Raw genomic sequence first — 15163 nt, 5'->3', positions numbered from 1 at the left:
GGGACGAAGACAACATCAGATTTTTACATTGTTTTTTTGGAGGGTTATGTAATAAAATAAATCAATAATTTTGATTCAAGTAATACTAATATTTAACCTAACATAATTGAGTATCATCATAAACTACATAACTTTAACTATACATTTTCCTGGCGTTAAATCAAATCAGAGTTTTTGAAGTATAAAGCATAAAGTTGAGTTGACTCGGAACGACCAGAGTTGAACAACATCTTCAGCTTTGAGTTTGTTGTTCTTTACAATAGAATTCCAAGATGTCGTAACGACATACATTGACTTTTTGCGCATATCCCACCTTTTAAAGTTGATTTCAATTTCCTCCATTGATGGTTCCACCAAGCAAGCTTTAATGGCTTCTTTATTCTTCAAAAGCTCAACCTCGGATTTGTTGAGGAACTCATGGGATTCGACTTGCGAAAACGGTATCAACAATCGACTCGCTTGAGGGTTCACATCGGAGAAAAACAGTTGTTTTTGAATCACCAAAGCGCAATTTGATCCACCCATGTTTTCAACAATATGTTGTTTCAAGCCTTCAGGCATCAGTGGCTTAGGTGGATAAGAGGTAATGGGTCTCTTGTTCTTGTTATTTTCTTCTTGAATTTGGCATTTCCTTTTCAATCGACCATTCTTTTTCTTATTCATGAAGGTTTGCTCTTGCATTTTTTCCTGGTCGACTCTCACAACTTCTAACAAATAATCCATAGCAGTCCATTCAGGTTGAATCCTTGTGTTCTTAAATCTTCAGAAGTAAGAAGCTCCATTCTTCTTTTAGATAATCATATAGGTATTAGGTTGGAAGTATAAATATATAGACATGAGAGCTGAACAGTTCGTGTGGATTTGGGTTTCTTTTTTTATGAAAAATATGAAATTAATCCAAATCCAAATAGGAATGGGATGACTGAATTTAAATCCAAATCCAAATCCAAATCCAAATCCAAATCCAATATGTAAAAAAAATAATTTATATAAATATAAAAGATGTAGAATATTACCTTTGTTGGCTCCATATATAGGCGCAGAAAGTAGAGGTAATGTACCAGCAACACAAACACAGCGCTTGCAGCGGCGGAAGCTTTCAAAAGGGGATGTGCCAATACACTAATGTTATAAGCAGATTCGAAGTTGGTGCTCGTCAAAAATGAAACATCTTCCGCCGTGTAATCCGTCACCATTTTCCCTATATTCGTTCCCACGTTATTTATCTGCAAATTTTACGACTTCAATTCAAATCCGAGTTTTTATTAATTTTATATAAACATAGGTTAAATTCCACGGGAGGTCCCTGTATAATAGTGACTAGATTAATTTAGTCTTATTATTAAATAGATCAATTTAATCCTTTAGTACAAAAAGAATTCAATTGAACTTCAATTCTGTAAAAAAATTAAAATGATTAACTCTGTTAAATTGTAAATTATATTTTTTAAAACAGTAGATGTTAATTCTATTTCAATTAGGCTTTAATTGATTCTTTTTAATAGTATGGGGACTAAATTGATATATTTAATAGTAGAGGGACTAATTTAATCATGTTCCTATAATAGAAAGACTTCTTAAATACAATCAACTATAAACATATTGAAAGATAAAAAAACTAACATAACTTTGTAAAAGAATAATATTGAAAACATCTCACTTTGAAGATAGTTTTGTTAATTGATTGAATGGGGTTAGCTGTGTGTTGGTTGTATTTGGGTTAGTACAAGTTTTAAGATTTTGAGTTATTTTATTGTGTGAATTTTAGGTGTACATTATTTCATATTAGAGTTATTCCGATTTCGATTTATTTTGGGTTTGTGTCATTTAGGGATAAAGCTCGGATTTTGCGTGTTGAATCATTATGAATTTGGGTCCTTTTAGGTTATTTCAACTTCGGGTCAATTTGGGTTCAAAATGTTGAACTTTTTTATTGTTAAATTGAACATATCCGAGTAGAATGGATCGAGTTTACATATATGAGTAAAATTTGATAAGACTACAATTGCAAGACCCAACCCAAAGTATTAGGCTCAGAAAATGGGTCTAAACAAAAAAATTAGACCTTTTTTAAAATATGGGTCATGCTCAGGCTCAAGCATTCAAGACTCGTGCTCGGCTCAGCTCGTTCTCTATATTTGTAATATATATTATATTATGAAATTTACAACACAAAAAAAAAATCTATAGTAATATATAATACTAAAAACATTAAAAATATTAAGATGTCTATATATAAAATTTTAGTAAATGCAAAAAATATATAAAGCTATTAAATATTAAATAAAAATAATATAAATATTTTTCAAAATGATTAAAATATAATATGGGCAGGTTAGGGTAAAATTTTAGACCCAAATCTTTTGCTAGATTCGATTTAATCAAGCATAAAAATCTCAACATTATGTTTAAGCCAGCCCAAACTAAGCCCGACCCTCCCCGCCATCAACCCCTTACAAAAAAATGATTCTATAAGGTTACAATTATCATTAATTTTTGGGTAAACTACACTGTAGTCACTCAACTATTATGTTTTTTTTCTTTTTTGGTCACCCAACTATATTAGATTTTCGAGTGTTTCTATTTTTACGTTAGCCAGCTGGTGACAAAAAATCACAAAATTAAATAGTTAGATGATCATTTTGTAACTTTTTATAGTAAAGTGTCTAAAAAAAATTTACCAATAGTTGGGTGGTCATTTTGTAACTTTCTATAATCGAGTGACCGGAAAAGAAACCATAATTGGGTGAAGTCAATTGTAATTTACCCTTAATTTTTTGGATGAAATGGATTAAAATTACTTTATTAACCCCAATTAAGATTAAATGACAAGATCTAGCTTGAATATTAGAGCACGAGAAATCAAAAGATTTAAACAAGCTTATCTCGAGGACGAATTTGCAATATATACATACACATAAATATTTGCTGTAATTTACCGGGATGTTAAGCTTCCCATTAAACTCAGAAGAAACCGTGTTTAGTAGATTTTCCCTTTGAGCTTGATTCGAAACATCCCACACTGAACCGGTAACTCGTAAACCCTTTGCCTTCCATTCGAGTAAGCAATCATTGAGCTCAGTCTCAGTTCGAGAACATGTATGCACAATCGCTCCGAATGCAGCTAATTCCTCTACGATTGCATGCCTGATCATCATCGTATTAATTGCACAATACTTGGTTTGTCACATTCACATAAAAACAAACACGTTGAAGACAATAATAATAAAGAAAAAAAAAAGGAACCATTTCGTGTGGATTTCCACTAGATTCATATCAAATATGCGTCTCAACACTAATGTAAGATTAACCATTCGTAGGTTATGTAAAGGTAACTAGAGGTGAGCGTTTTATCGAATTAAGTGAAAAAATTTCGAGTTAACCGAATTCATAAATTTTATTTTATCATCCTAACTTAATCTGAATTTTTTTTCGAATCGAATCAAGTGATATTGTAGAAGTTAAATTAAAAAAATTAAACATGTTAAATAAAAATATTTTTACATTATAATTAATTTCATGTTAGAGCACATAAATTTGAAACCATATATATTTGAATTTTTTTTCAAAGCAAAACAATAAATAAAATAAAATACTTGAGTTTGAGTATTTGAATCATTAATTAGGTCCCATAATTATTATTTTAGAAATTTTTAAAATTTGAACTTTATATATATATATTAGAAATTTTTTAAATCTTTTATAATTTTTTAAAAATATTTTGAATTTTTTTTATTTTGTAATTTTTTGTTGTTAAAGAGACCAATTTGCTTATTTTCAAAGCTAACATAGACCAAAAGGGTATTTATACCAATCTGTTATTTGAATTATTCGAGTTATTCGAATTGTGAAATTCAACTCGAATCCAACTCAAAACTTGAATCGAGTTATTCGAGTTAAATCGAATTATTTGAATAACTTGAAATCGAAAATTTTTTCGATTTTTTCGAATCAAGATTTTGGTGTTACAAATTAATGGTGTTGACAGTTAGTTTAAACGATATGAAGATAATTTATTGAGTTTATTCACGCTGCCATTGATTTAATTTTAGTTAAAGAGAGTAATAAAGTAAAAAGGGCCTTTGGGTCTACATTTTATGCTTCTATATGATAAGCAAATATACATGATGCCTTTGAAAGAGAAATTCAGTTACTGTTGCTAATATTCGTACAAGTCAGGCAAAGGCACGAAGACAACATAAGATTTTTACATTGTTTTTTTGGGGGTTATGTACGTAATAAAATAAACTAATAGTTTTGATTCAAGTAATATTAATATTTAACCTTAAACATAATTGAGTACAATTATAAATTACTTCATAATTTCAACTATACATTTTTCTGGAGTTAAATCAAGTCAAAATTTTTGAAGTGCAAAGCATAAAGTTGAGTTGACTCGGAACGACCAGAGTTGAACAACATCTTCAGCTTTGAATTGGTTGTTCTTTACAATAGAATTTCAAGATATCGTAACGACATACATTGACTTTTTGCGCATATCCCACATTTTAAAGTTGATTTCAGTTTCCTCCATTGATGGTTCCACCAAGCAAGCTTTAATGGCTTTTTTATTCTTCAAACGCTCAACCTCGGATTCGTTGAGGAACTCATGGGATTCGACTTGCGAAAACGGTATCAACAATCGACTCGCTTGAGGGTTCACATCGGATAAAAACAGTTGTTTTTGAATCACCAAAACGCAATTTGATCCACCCATGTTTTCAACAATATGTTGTTTCAAGCCTTCAGGCGTCAGTGGCTTAGGTGGATAAGAGGTAATGGGTCTCTTGTTCTTGTTATTTTCTTCTTGGATTTGGAGTTTCCTTTTCAATCGACCATTCTTTTTCTTATTCATAAAGGTTTGCTCTTGCATTTTTTCCTGGTCGACTCTCACAACTTCTAACAAATAATCCATAGCAGTCCATTCGGGTTGAATCCTTGTGTTCTTGAAATCTTCAGAAGTAAGAAGCTCCATTTTTCTTTTAGATAATCATATAGGTATTAGGGTGGAAGTATAAATATAGGGACATGAGAGCTGAACAGTTCGTGTAGAATTCGGTTTCCTTTTTTATGAAAAATATGAAATTAATCCAAAAACAAATAGGAATAGGATGATTGAATTTAAATCCAAATCCAATATGTAAAAAAAAATAGAAATCCAAATACAATATGTAAGTCATAGGTTTCTGGTTCTGGGATGATTGGATTTAAATAGAAATCCAACTCCAAATTCAATATGTAAGTCATAGGTTTCTGGTTCTGGTTCTGTCAATTTTTAGAGCAAAGAAATTTTTTTTTTTACATATTGGATTTGGGTTTGGATTTCTATTTAAATTCAATCATCCTATTCCTATTTGGATTTGGATTAATTTCATATTTTTCATAAAAAAAAAGAAACCCAATTCTACACGAACTGTTCAGCTCTCATGTCTATATATTTATACTTCCACCCTAATACCTATATGATTATCTAAAAGAAAAATGGAGCTTCTTACTTCTGAAGATTTCAAGAACACAAAGATTCAACCTGAATGGACAGCTATGGATTATTTGTTAGAAGTTGTGAGAGTCGACCAGGAAAAAATGCAAGAGCAAACCTTCATGAATAAGAAAAAGAATGGTGGATTGAAAAGGAAACGCCGAACCCAAGAAGAAAATAACAAGAACAAGAGACCCATTACCTCTTATCCACCTAAGCCAATGATGCCTGAAGGCTTGAAACAACATATTGTTGAAAACATGGGTGGATCAAATTGCGTTTTGGTGATTCAAAAACAACTGTTTTTCTCCGATGTGAACCCTCAAGCAAGTCGATTGTTGATACCGTTTTCGCAAGTCGAATCCCATGAGTTCCTTAACGAATCCGAGGTTGAGCGTTTGAAGAATAAAGAAGCCATTAAAGCTTGCTTGGTGGAACCATCCATGGAGGAAACTGAAATCAACTTTAAAAGGTGGGATATGCGCAAAAAGTCAATGTATGTCATTACGACATCTTGGAATTCTATTGTAAAGAACAACCAACTCAAAGCTGAAGATGTTGTTCAACTCTGGTCATTCCGAGTTAACTCAACTTTATGCTTTGCACTTCAAAAACTTTGACTTGATTTAACTCCAGAAAAATGTATAGTTAAAATTATGAAGTAGTTATACTCAATTATGTTTAAGGTTAAATATTAGTATTAAGTGAATCAAAACTATTAGTTTATTTTATTATGTACATAACCCCCCAAAAAAACAATGTAAAAATCTTATGTTAGCTTCCTGCCTTTGCCTGACTTATACACATATTAGCAACAGTTGCTAATCTCTCTTTCAAAGGTTTCATGTACATTTGCTTATCATATAGAGAAACATAAAATGTAGACCCAAAGGCCTTTTTTACTTTATTTCTCTCTCTTTAACTAAAATTAAATCAATGGTAGTGTAAATAAACTCAATAATTTATCTCCATGTCGTTCAAACCACCATAAATTTGTAACAAAATCTCGATTTAATTCAATTTGAAAATAATTTTGAGTTTTAAGTTATTTGAATTATTCGATTCAACTTGAATAAATTGATTCGAATTTCGAGTTTGAGTCAAGTTGAATTTCACAATTCGAATAACTCAATAATTTGAATAACAGATTGGTGTAAATACTCTTTCGGTCCCTTTCAACTTTGAAAATAAGCAAATTAATCTCTCTCACAAAAAAATTACAAAATAAAAAATATTTTAAAATAATTTCCAAAAATTCAAAATATTTATAAAAAATTTAAAATTTATATTTTTAAAAAATTATAAAAAAATTTTAAAAAAAATCTAAAATATATATAAAAAAGTTAACATCTAAAAATTTTCTAAAATAATAATTATGGGACATAATTAATGATTCAAATTTATCATACTTAAACTCAAGTATTTATTATTATTATTAACTTCAACGTGTTTGTTTTTATGTGAATGTGACAAACCAAGCATAGTGCAATTAATACGATAATGATCAGGCATGCAATCGTCGAGGAATTAGCTGCATTCGGAGCGATTGTGCATACATGTTCGCGAACTGAAACTGAGCTCAATGATTGCTTACTCGAATGGAAGGCAAAGGGTTTACGAGATACCGGTTCAGTTTGTGATGTTTCGAATCAAGCTCAAAGGGAAAATCTACTAAACACAGTTTCTTCTGAGTTTAATGGGAAGCTTAACATCCTGGTAAATTACTGCAAATATTTGTGTGTGTATATATATATTTATTGCAAATTAATCCTTAGGCTTATTTAAATCTTTCGCTTACTCGTGCTCTAATATTCAAGCTAGATTTGTAATTTAATCTTAATTAGGGTTAATAAAGTAATTTGAATCCATTTTATCCAAAATATTAAGGGTAAATTATAATAGACTTCACCCAATTATGGTTTCTTTTTTTATCACTCAATTATAAAAAGTTACAAAATGACCACTAACTATTAGTATTTTTTTTTGTCATCAACTATGAAAAATTACAAAATGGTCACCCAACTATTCAACTTTGTCTTTTTTGGTCATCGGTTGATTAACGTAAAAATAAAAATACTCGAAAATATAAGATAATTAGGTGACAAAAAAAGAAAAAAAGACAATAATTGGGTGACTACAGTGTAGTTTACCTAAAAATTAATGATAATTGTAACCTTATAGAATCAATTTTTTTTCAAGGAAGATCAAATATATTATACATCATCAAGTAAATTTTGGGTGGGGTTAGAGGTGTTGATGGTTGGAAGGGTCAAACTGTGTTTAGGCTAGGCTTAAACATAATATTAATATATTTTATGCTTGTTCAAATCGAACCTAGCTAGCCAAAAATATAGGTCTAGAATTTTACCCTAGCCTGCCCATTTATATTTTAATCATTTTGAAAAATATTTATATTATTTTTATTTAATATTTAATAGCTTTATATATTTTTTGCATTTACTAAAATTTTATATATAGACATCTTAATATTTTTTAACGTTTTTAGTATTATATATTACTATAGATTGTAAATTTCATAATATAATATATATTGCAAACGTAGAGAACGAGTTGAGCCGAGCACGGGTCTTGAATGCTTGAGCTTGAGCACTTCTCATATTTTAAACATGTCTAATTTTTTTTGTCTAGACCTATTTTCTGAGCCTAATATTTTAGGTTGGATCTTACAATTGTAGTCTTATCAAATTTTACTCAAATATGAAAACTCGATCCATTCTACTTGAATATGTTCAATTTAACAATAAAAAAGTTCAACATTTTGAACCAAAATTGGCCCAAAGCTGAAATAACCTAAAAGGACCGAAATCCATAATGATTCAACATGCAAAACCCGAGCTTTATCCCTAAATGATTCAAGCCCAAAATAAATTGAAATTGAAATAATGTATAACTCAAAATTTTAAAACTTGTACTAACCCAAATACAACCAATACACAAACTAACCCAACCCGATCAATGAACAAAACTATCCTTAAAGTGGTATGTTTTCAATACTATTCTTTTACAAAGTTATGTTATTACGAGGATGTTTTTATCTTTAATATGTTTATAGTTGAATGTATCTAAGAGGTCCCCCTATTATAGTTAGGAACATGATCAAGTTAGTCTCTCTACTATTAAATTAATCCCTCTATTTTTTTTACATGTTGTATTCTATTTATTTTTGGGATAAAGCAATATTTAGTCTTTGAACTTGGTATTTTTCAATTTGGTCCTCGAACCTTTTTTGGTCCATATCAGCCCCAAAACTTAGTATTTTTTTTTCTAATTTGGTCCATGAACTTAGTTCAATTAAGGTGTGATGATGTATCAATTTAAGATTGTGTCACGTCTTCACCTAAGAATTTAAAAAATTGTATAGAACGTTAAACTTACAAGTTTATGGACCAATATCAAAGTTCCATGTACGCTATCATGCCCTAACAGAATCCAAGTTTGAGGACTAGATTGAGAAAAGATGTCATGTTCATGGACTAATGTGGACCAAAAAAAAGTTTAGAGACCAAAAGTTGGAGAGGTTGTCAAATTCAAGGCGTACTCAAATTGTAGTCTAGATTTTAAATTGGCCCTAGAACTTCAAAACTTTCTTATTGAGTCTTTAAAATATCTCTATCATGTCAAGAAGGTCCTTCTGTCAACTTAACTATTTATCGGGGAGGTATCCACTTACACTGGTGTAAAACTTAATTGGTTTTACACTCTTCCGTAACTTTTTATACGATTAATATTTTAATAATACAATCATCATATTTCATTATCTATTCATATAAAATAATAGTTAAGACAAAAAATTATTTTTAATAAATTAAAATTAAAATTAATTTAAAATATCAAAATACTTATCAATCAATAAGTAGTACTCAGGTAAAATTATACTTTATCCCCCTAAAAATATAAAAATTTGATTTAATTATTTAAAAATTATAAAGATATATAAGTTATTAAAATAGTAAAATTATTATTTTTACTATCGTAAAAATTATAATTTAGTTTCTGCCCGTAAAAAAATTTAATTTTATCTTTAATAGTACTTATACATATAGTACAAGCAAATATAATTAAACCAAAACAATCACCACCGACACTGATATGATAATAACAACAGCCAGGCTACCTACCATGGTCGTATAGCTCGGATTTCTATGAAAATGGCAATCATTTTCAGCATATCATCCACACATATATAGTAAAACACATACACTATGTGGATGGTTGTATGCCATCTACAAATACATATAGTAAAACACCTACAATAAATAAACCCTCCTCCATTTTTCTTTTTTTTGGAAAGATATGAAACAAATTACAAAAAGAGTTTTTAATTTTTTTTAAAAAAATTGGATTTTTTTCTCGATTCATTTTGTATCATGTTAACTCGTGGTATCGAATTTAATACACTGTCAGTAAATAATATTACAATATGTTATTATTGAGTAAAACAAAAAATAGTGGAGGACTTATAAATAAAATTAGTACATTCTTTCTCTTAAGTTTCGAGTTTAAGATTTAGAGTTTATATTGAGGTTAGGATTTCATGTTTTTTTATACAATACATATTTCTATTCATAAGCCCTCTCAATCTTAAATCGAAGAAAAACACATGCGTTCAAACCCACGTCTTCTTGGTTGTTCCAATAATAATAATGTTAACCGTATAAGGCTCAATCCACAAGCACGTTTAGGATTTATTTCTAAATAAATATTATTTATATTTATTTAAAAGTCCTTCCTTATTATTTCACCAATGATGAAGTGTCATATTATTTTATACACGGATAATGGAAAGTTTTAACTTTGCAAGTGAAATTGAAATTTTGTCGTGTATACTTAAATTATATTTAGAAAGATTAAATAAATAAAATAATTGACAAAATCTTGGAATAAAAATAAATATTTTGGATCGACATTTTAACGATATATGTACAATAAAAGTGTAAAATTAACATTGTTTTACACTACAATTGTTATTTTAATCATCTAACCGTTAAATCTATTAATATAATTGCAGTTATTGTAGATGTAAAATTTTAAACCTGTTTGATATCTTTATCATATAAATCTAAAATATTTTATATATTAATATTAATTGGATGGTTGAAAATTTTTTACACAAAACAAATAATTAGAAAATTTTAATTTACGGTACATAATCTATCTTAATGGAATACGAAAATGAAGATTGGAGAGTTAATCTACATATAAAAATATACAAAATGGTGTACCGCTATATAAAGACCAAAGAAAAGAAGAAGAAGCTGAGAAGTAAGCAAAATGGGAGAAGCAGAGGGGTGTAGCAAAGACAAAAGATGGAGTCTTCAAGGCATGACTGCACTTGTCACCGGTGGTACCAAAGGCATCGGGTACTTTCCTCTCCCTACTCCCTAAAAATTCGAGAAAAATAACCAGAACATGAGACAACACGAAAAGGGTTCATCTCCTTTTCGTGATTTGATATGAATTTAGTGGAAATATACGTGAAAAGAGTGTTGTTTTTTTTATGCATTCTATGTGTTTGATTTAATGTCAATGTGAAAACCAAGTATTGTTATTGATGCTACATGAAAAGAGTGTTGGTTTTTTATGCATTCTATGTGTTTGATTTAATGTCAATGTGAAAACCAAGTATTGTTGTTGATGCGACGATGATCAGGCATGCAATCGTGGAGGAATTAGCTGGACTTGGAGCCATTGTGCATACATGTTCTCGAACTGAAACCGAGCTCAACGATTGCTTACTCGAATGGAAAGCAAAGGGTTTTCGAGTTACAGGTTCAGTGTGTGATGTTTCGAATCAAGCTCAAAGGGAAAATCTATTAAGCACTGTTTCCTCTGTGTTCAATGGAAGGCTTAACATCCTGGTAAATTACTGCTAATATTCAAATATGAAAGATCATTATATACATATGTGGGAAGAGATCCACTTATATGGATATAAAACTTAAATGGTTTTACATCCTTCCGTAACTTTTTATACTATTAATATTTAACAACGCAACCTTAAATTTATCATTATATTTATACTTATTATGCATGTAAATTTTTTAATCGATCCAATATCTCTATCATATCTATATAAAATATTGTTTATATTAATATATATTTAATGGTTGAAAGTTTTTTACATAAAATCAATAGTTATAAAATTTTCATTTTTGCCAAACTTGACATGCATGATCTTAAAAAATGGAGCATGAAACATGACAGTTGGATTATTAAAACAGTAATTGTGTAAAAATTCATGGAAATGTGTAAAACCACTTAAGTCTTACACTTATGTAAGTAAATCTCTCTCCCATATATATAAATATATATATTACAAATTGACTCAAATAAATACGGGCTAAGCTAGAAATTTTGTTTAAGGGATCGAGATAAAATTATTAATTTTTCATTTAATGAATAGTTAAAAAGACTTAAATTGAATCTTTTAATTTTGAGGAGAGGTTTCAAGCTAGATCTTTTCATTTATTCTTAATTAGAGTTTGTGAAGTAATTTGAATCCATTTCATAAAAAAATTAATAATAATTCTTGCTTTATAGAATCACATTTTTATTTTTAAGGGACTTGTTTAATTCTTTTTGTAGTATAGGGATTACAATTGATCTATTTAATAATAGAGGGATTAATTTGATGTAACCTCTATAGTACAGGGACCTCCCATGGAATTTAACCTATGATTATATAAAATTAATAAAAATTCACAGTTTAACCCGTAAAATTTGCAGATAAATAACGTTGGAACGAATATAGGGAAAATGGTGACGGATTACACGGCAGAAGATGTTTCGTTTTTGACGAGCACCAACTTCGAATCGGCTTATAAAATTAGTGTATTGGCACATCCCCTTTTGAAAGCTTCCGCCGCTGCAAGCGTTGTGTTTATTTCTTCAATTGTTGGTGCATTACCTATATATACCGCGCCTATATTAGGAGCCACCAAAGGTAATGTTTTACTCTCTTCTTTTGGAAATATATTTTACATGTTTTATATTTATATAACAATTGTTATCTTAAACAGTTGGGATATCGGGAAATATGCAGCTTCAATACTGAACATCAAAATCGAATTGGGAATAATATCAAATTGAAATTATCTAAACACAACGGATTAACTCGACAAATAATTATTAACTAATATTAAATGTGATAATAATAATAAAAAGAAACTAAAACAAATATAATAAATAAACATGACATTTTTTCAATTTGGTCCTTGAATTTTTTTTTTAGTTTATATTAGTCCCAAAACTTGGTAATTTTTCTAATTTGGTCTCTAAACTTAGATTCAACTAAGGTAATAATGTAGCACTTTGATATTGTGTCATGTTTAAAAATTGTATAAAATGTAAAAATTACAAGTTTAGGGACCAATATCAGAGTTCCATGTCCTCATGCCTTAACATAATCCAAGTTTAGGAACCAAATTGAGAAAAGATGACATGTTCAAGGACTAATGTGGATTATAAAAAGAGTTTAGAGACCAAAGTTGGAAATGTTGTCAAGTTCAAGACGTACTCAAATTGTAATCTAGATATTAAATTGGCCCTAGAACTTTAAAACTTTCTTATCGAGTCTTTAAAATATCACTATCATGTTAATCAGGTCCTTCTACTAATCTAGGCTGTTAACTGCCAACTCAAATATGGTGTAAAGCATATGTAAAATATGTGGTTCAAATTGTAATTACGTGCAAACAACTTGAATCTGACGTGTTTACGATTTGATTCATATGTTTTAAATATGTAGCACGTCAGATTCATACTATCATTTAATGCCTAAATTAAAATATTTTGAATATTCAATTAAAATATTTTGGAGTTCAAAAACCAATTTAAAGTCCTGGTGATAATTTAAGAATGCTTGATACAATTAACCATGTATATAAGCAGGAGGTAGGTAGGGGCCTTGGCCATTGAAATGGAAAATTTGTGCTTTAATCCCCTCTAAAATTGAGTGATTTTGTTGCAGAGGCCATGAACCATCTTGCGAAATTCTTGGCATGTGATTGGGCAGGAGATAATATTAGGGTTAATGTCGTTGCTCCTGCAGTCATCAAAACTCCCCTCTCTCAACGCGTAAGAAACTCATCTTTATGCTTATCTTTTATACTCCCTCAATACCAATAAACTTGTAATCAATCTCGAATGAATCCACACCATAAGAAGTTTGAGTTCTATTCAAAATTCAAAACTCACTTCGAGCTTGATTGAATTTATTTTTTTTTAAAAAATCGAATTACTCAAACTTGCTTGATTAGGCTTGTTCACCTAATGCTAAATGGCTCTATAATTTATATTCAAGCTCGAGTTCAGTTTGAGATTTTTTCAATTACTAATAAATATATATATATTTAAAAAAGGATAAACTATATCTAAAGTCACTAAACTATTAGTAAATTTACGTTTCGGTTACTCAATTTTGAAAAACTACAAATGAGTCATTAAATTATTTGAAAGTTTTGATTTAAATCACTAAACTATTCAAAAGTTTTCATTTAAGTCACTAAGTTGTTAAGCTTTCTTTTTTTTTAAAGTCTTGCTAGCGAGCTCCAAGTGACGTTTCGTTGGTTGGATTTATAAAGTTCAAAGTTGTTTTATGGAAAAAAATTGAACTGTAGAAAAGATGGGGAAGAAAAGTTTTCGACTAGTGCAAGCAATGCGAACTAAGAAAACTATATAACAGCGATTTTAACAATCTAGTGACTTAAATGAATACTTTTGAATAGTTTAGTGATTATTTTATAACTTTTTAAAATTGAGTGACAAACACAAATTTATTAATAATTTAATGATTTTAAGTGTAATTTACCTTAAAAAAAACTAGATTAAACTTGTACATTATTAAGATATTCAAATTCGCCGGCTCAATAGTTTAACCCATTTTTTCGAATTGAATTTGAATTATTTTGTGTTTCATTTATTAGTACTCAGCAATTAGTATGATCATAATTAGACAATTATAGGTATAATACATTTTTTTTACAGTTTTTTGAAGGTAATGAAGAAGGATTAAAGACAGCCATAAGCCGAACACCATTAGGACGGCTTGGCGAGCCGAAGGAAGTGTCGGCCATGGTGGCTTTCTTGTGCCTACCGGCGGCTTCATATGTCACAGGGCAGCTTATTTATGTTGATGGCGGGATGACGGTAAATGGCCTCTGTTTTCCAAATCAAACTACAAAACAACATGAACCATGAGCCATGAGCCAACTCAAATTTGTGCGTAGTTTGTAAGTTGTGATGTATAAGACATGTATGAGCTATGAGCTAGTGGATTCATAGCCACCCTTTAATCCAAACTTTAATAAATATTATTATAATAAAAATAGATTTTAAATATATATTTAATTATATTTAAAAAATTAATTAGAAATCCTAACACACGCATGCGTGTGAAAATCACGGATTTAAAGCAAAAGTATATGTTTAAAATTAACATACAATAAATGATAAAATGTATGTTTTAAAACTAATTAATTATAATAGCACGTAAAATTAACAACATAAACACATCAAATTAACCATGCTAAATGCACTACAACTAATTATAACGGAGTTGTCATCAATTGCAGTTAGTGTCGAGTTGACTTATGACACTAACTCAATTAACAACATTATTTATATTTTATATACATATATAAAATTTGTGGAAATAATAAATTA

The 15163-nt window shown here is 29.3% G+C and overlaps 4 protein-coding genes across 4 annotated transcripts; 2 read left to right on the top strand and 2 right to left on the bottom strand.

Moving 5' to 3' along the window:
• Positions 1 to 165: 165 nt before the first annotated feature.
• Positions 166 to 3183, bottom strand: LOC107949094 (putative B3 domain-containing protein At3g24850). The gene is made up of 3 exons (XM_041084851.1): positions 2940 to 3183; positions 1062 to 1226; positions 166 to 753 (listed from the first exon to the last, which is right to left on the bottom strand). Exons 1-3 carry the CDS (start codon positions 3156 to 3158, stop codon positions 166 to 168), a joined length of 972 nt encoding a protein of 323 aa, XP_040940785.1. The 5' UTR covers positions 3159 to 3183.
• A 1276-nt stretch (positions 3184 to 4459) lies between these two features.
• LOC121212375 (B3 domain-containing protein At2g24670-like) lies at positions 4460 to 4975 on the bottom strand. The gene has a single exon (XM_041084850.1). The coding sequence runs from the start codon at positions 4973 to 4975 to the stop codon at positions 4460 to 4462; it is 516 nt and encodes a 171-aa protein (XP_040940784.1).
• Positions 4976 to 5481: 506 nt separating this feature from the next.
• LOC121212374 (putative B3 domain-containing protein At3g49610) lies at positions 5482 to 6099 on the top strand. The gene has a single exon (XM_041084849.1). The coding sequence runs from the start codon at positions 5482 to 5484 to the stop codon at positions 6097 to 6099; it is 618 nt and encodes a 205-aa protein (XP_040940783.1).
• A 4567-nt stretch (positions 6100 to 10666) lies between these two features.
• Positions 10667 to 14839, top strand: LOC121212682 (tropinone reductase homolog At1g07440). The gene is made up of 5 exons (XM_041085933.1): positions 10667 to 10860; positions 11151 to 11358; positions 12227 to 12443; positions 13470 to 13576; positions 14486 to 14839. The coding sequence occupies exons 1-5, from the start codon at positions 10772 to 10774 to the stop codon at positions 14696 to 14698; spliced, it is 834 nt and encodes a 277-aa protein (XP_040941867.1). The 5' UTR covers positions 10667 to 10771; the 3' UTR covers positions 14699 to 14839.
• Positions 14840 to 15163: the final 324 nt, after the last annotated feature.

This window comes from Gossypium hirsutum, chromosome A13 (assembly GCF_007990345.1).
Source record: "Gossypium hirsutum isolate 1008001.06 chromosome A13, Gossypium_hirsutum_v2.1, whole genome shotgun sequence".
NCBI classification, from domain to species: Eukaryota; Viridiplantae; Streptophyta; class Magnoliopsida; order Malvales; family Malvaceae; genus Gossypium; species Gossypium hirsutum.
This window is presented reverse-complemented; position numbering and strand designations above follow the sequence as displayed.